This window comes from Priapulus caudatus, unplaced genomic scaffold (assembly GCF_000485595.1).
Source record: "Priapulus caudatus unplaced genomic scaffold, Priapulus_caudatus-5.0.1 Scaffold2534, whole genome shotgun sequence".
Classification (NCBI taxonomy): Eukaryota; Metazoa; Priapulida; class Priapulimorpha; order Priapulimorphida; family Priapulidae; genus Priapulus; species Priapulus caudatus.
This window is the reverse complement of record NW_014579595.1, coordinates 32,219-36,387: the sequence shown is the minus strand read 5'-3', so window position 1 is coordinate 36,387 and position 4,169 is coordinate 32,219. Positions and strand designations below refer to the sequence as shown.

Here is a 4,169-nt window from a genome sequence, read left to right as displayed (position 1 = left end):
TGCACATATGAAGTATATATCATAAGGGGACTATTTACAATCGAGGTGACAGTAATTTAGTTCTAGAAATGAAAACATTACTGTAGACCCATAAATGTGGACTTCCCAGATTTGGAATTGGCATTACCATTGAAATTTTCACGCAATTTCGCATTTTAACCCCCCTGATCTTTCACTGACTGATATAAAGTGATATTCACCATCAGAACAAATATCCCACAACTGTCTCCGTCTGTTTGCTTGTTACTTGGGTATTCAACAGTAGTCCACTCTCTGGTTGTTCCACGAGCANAGACGTACGACGGACGACGACCCATGGCAATAGCTCGGCTTGACGATGTCAAGGCAAGCTAAAAATTGATCGAATTTCACGTTAACCGCACTTATAAGTGTGTCCAAGATGCACATAGCTCCATTGCCCACACTTATTTTAAATGCGTCCAAAGCTAAAAAAATTTCCTTGCCCAAACTTATTTTAAGTGGTACTTTCTAAAAACCGGAATGGAATCAACTGGCACGGCGAGCGGCACTTATAGGTGTGTCCAATATGGACACAGCTCCATTGCCCACACTTATTTTAAGTGCGTCCAAAGCTAACAAATTTACGATTCGAACAAAATGGAAAAACACAAACAATCTCATTGTTGTCCTTGGCATTGAAAAGAATCTTACCTAATACCTATTTGCGGAACATCTTGCAGTGGAATTGCCTCATTACACATATTGGAACACGGTGGAGAAGAGACTCTGCATTCTGAAAAGGAATTTAAACATAAGAAAATGGTGCACATATAAAGTATATATATCATAAGGGGACTATTTACAATCGAAGTGACAGTAATTTAGTTCTAGAAATGAAAACATTACTGTAGACCCATAAATGTGGACTTCCCAGATTTGGAATTGGCATTACCATTGGAATTTTCACGCAATTTCGCATTTTAACCCCCCTGATCTTTCACTGACCGATATACAGTGATATTCACCATCAGAACAGATATCCCACAACTGTGTCCGTCTGTTTGCTTGTTACTTGGGTAGTCAACAGTAGTCCACTCTCTGGTTGTTCCACGAGCAGCCATGAACAACCTATGAAAAAGAAGAAAGCCCCAAATTATTTAGAGGTAAAAAACTACTAGAAAATTCTTAGGACTTTGGCACTTATACTATGAATTTCTAACGCTAACTAACATTATGTGGTGAGAGACACCACATGATCGCAAAACTTTCTCACCTCCAAGACTTTAAGTACACATCAACTCTATTCTGCGCCCATTCCATTGAGGCAAATTGGGATTAGAACCCAGTGGAGGCTCTCCAGTGGTACCTGTAAACAGAAGTGATAGAATAAATGGAAGTCCATCGGACAGTAAGTTTTAATTCTACACGTAGAACAAGACTAGATAATAACACAAGAATGAGACAACCGATTCCCGCATTTTTAACCGATTTTTCTCATCAAAATTTGCCACCAATAAAGAAGCAAGTGTATACGGTCCTCAGCTTATTATGACCCCTAATCACTCACCTTCGTGGTACTGATATTCGTTTACATATATTTGACAGCGTATTGCTATAAATCGTAATCTTGCACGAGCTGAATTCGCACGATTTACCGCTTTTGTTGTGACCTGTTTAGCCAATATTTAGCAACGAACGTTTCCAAATCATTCGTGTCCCGATAGGGTTGAGAGACAATCTAAATTTCGAAGTTTGATCTCGTGAGAAACCGCGAGACGCGCTCAGTTATTGTGATCGCAACACAAGAAATTGACATACTATCTTACATAAGTAATAATACAATAATAGCAATATTCTCTGTAGTAGTTTGAAGTAAGTATCACATTACGCGCACGCAGGTAATCAAGTACATTAAACCCCTATCGGGGCAAGAATGATTTGGAAACGTCCGTTGCTACATATTGGCGCCCCGATAGCTTCTAAATTATGTCTAAACAGGTCGCGACAAGTCGCCATTTTAGCGGTAAATTGTGCAAATTCAGCTCGTGCAAGATTACGATTTACAGCAATACGCTAGCAAATATATGGAAACGAATATCAGTACCACGAAGGTGAGTGATTAGTGGTCATAATAAGCTGAGGAACGTATACACTTATTTCTTTATTGGTGGTAAATTTTGATGAGAAAAATCGGTTAAAAATGCGGGAATCGGTTTTCTCACTCTTGTGTTATTATCTACTCTTGACGTAGAAGTATAGTCCCAAGGATTTGAGGTGGGCAAAAGAGTAACACAGCTGAGGATAACATCCCACTTATTTTTGGTGCTTCCAATCCAAAACATTCTACTGTTACATTACACTAACCTTTTCATACAACCAGGAGTATAAGTCGCCTTTCTCCCACTTGCTGGCAAGGAAACTAGGGAGAATCTTTACAGTGGTTGATTTCTCGACATCGACCTTTTCAGCCAGGATATCAAGGTATGCATGGATAACCTGAAAAGAAAAAAACAAGCCCTTCGGCTATAAGGGTTCGCTGCTTATTCTCTTAATATCATAGAGAGGAATTTGCTGAAAGAAAATTCAATTCTGCATTTCTTACAGATGGTTAGGATGCCTTTTTTTTACTGAAATGGCAGCAAATTCATCATTAGTCAAACAAGTAGGCCCCATGGTGGTGAAGTGTTATTTAATTAATACCACATAATTTGATACCACTTTGCATTACCAAAGTGCAGCATCTACCAATGGGCAGGATTCAACAATCTGCATGTGTTTTTATTAGCATGATTAGTGCATATTGAAATTTGTGAATTAGCTTACCTGATCACTCAGCCACTTGCCAGGTTGAAGGGTACCAAGGTCTTCTGTCTGCAGATTGCTGGTTCCGACATGTACCGTCTTCTGTGCCGTGGTTTCAGCTCCTCTCTCTTCGGCATATTTCACATATGCAGGTGCATCCTGCAAATGGCTTGGCATCTCCTCTAAACTTTGAATAAGGGCAGCTGGGTCCATACCAAATTTGAAAGATTTGAGCAGCAAAGTTGAGACGATCATCAATGTTTCTTTGTGATAATCATTATCCCTCACAGCTTTCAGTTTTGATAAAATGTATGCCCCTAAATCACAAACGTCATCTTCATTGATCGATAAATCATTCAGAAACGAATACGGCCCATTATCCTCTCTCGACATGCAATGAGTTAGCTGGTGAAATGTTGCTTGAATGTTATGTTTTTTGCTTTCATCATACAGGCTGAGAAGTTCTTCCACTAAAATTGCACGTAATTTTTTCACAAGTCGACTCTGACGGGGAGCAACAGTATCAGCAATCAGGTCATCTATCTTGCGTGTTTTGGTCTTCCTTTCGTCCTGTTTCTTGTCTTTGCTGACACTTCGTTCTCGTTTTGTTGATTTCTTTTCACACTTCTTTCTAATACCCGTGACAGACTGATTTGAACCTTTGGGTCTCCCACNAACATTCCCCTCTACTTGATCAGGCGCCTGGTATGAGGAAGTGGTTTTCAAATCAGGAAGGAAGTCCGATGTCTCATCACATGCTTCAGTATGTTCAGTGTCCGATGCAGACTTCACATTGACGTCTGAATTGTTGGCTGAGGAACGTTCCGAGTTCAAGTGCTAAAATGGCCAGCCGGCGTCAACCTTTGCAGTTGAACCTGCAAGCATTTGGCGTTCTTCTTCAAAGGGGCCACTTGGCCCACCATCTTTTTGGCAACTGTCATCCTTCAGCAAGTGGGGTTCATTGTTGTTCTTATCAGTGACCATATCTAGGACTACATCTGATTCAAACTGAACTCCTTGGGCTCGGGCCCTTCCAACAATCACTTCCAAAGCTTCACCACTGACAATGGCATTTTTAATGTCCTCCATGTTCTTCATGTACTTCATGAATGTATCTTGTCCGTGTTCAGCCATTGCACCTGCTATTTGTCTGCACAGTATATTTGCTTTGTTGAATTTCTCTGTTCGTTTGAGAATTGTCTTCTGATCACTTATTGACCACACAAACAGTTGATGATTGCTGTGAGGGTCTCTGGTCACTGGCAGGTCCAAGAACTTCTTCACACAACTGCTAAGCCCTCTTCCAACGCTGACCAACTAAACACTCATCAAACAATGGTTTTGATTTCTGTCTACACACCATGAAAATGTGTCTGCAAGGCAACACCATGCTGATAGCAAATGAG

At 40.4% G+C, this 4,169-nt stretch overlaps 1 protein-coding gene across 1 annotated transcript; it reads right to left on the bottom strand.

Annotated features, from left to right (window-relative positions):
- Positions 1 to 771: 771 nt before the first annotated feature.
- Positions 772 to 3,897, bottom strand: LOC106818797. Its single transcript, XM_014823470.1, has 4 exons — positions 3,684 to 3,897; positions 2,785 to 3,563; positions 2,326 to 2,457; positions 772 to 1,327 (listed from the first exon to the last, which is right to left on the bottom strand). Exons 1-4 carry the CDS (start codon positions 3,895 to 3,897, stop codon positions 1,262 to 1,264), a joined length of 1,191 nt encoding a protein of 396 aa, XP_014678956.1. The 3' UTR covers positions 772 to 1,261.
- Between the last annotated feature and the right edge of the window lie 272 nt (positions 3,898 to 4,169).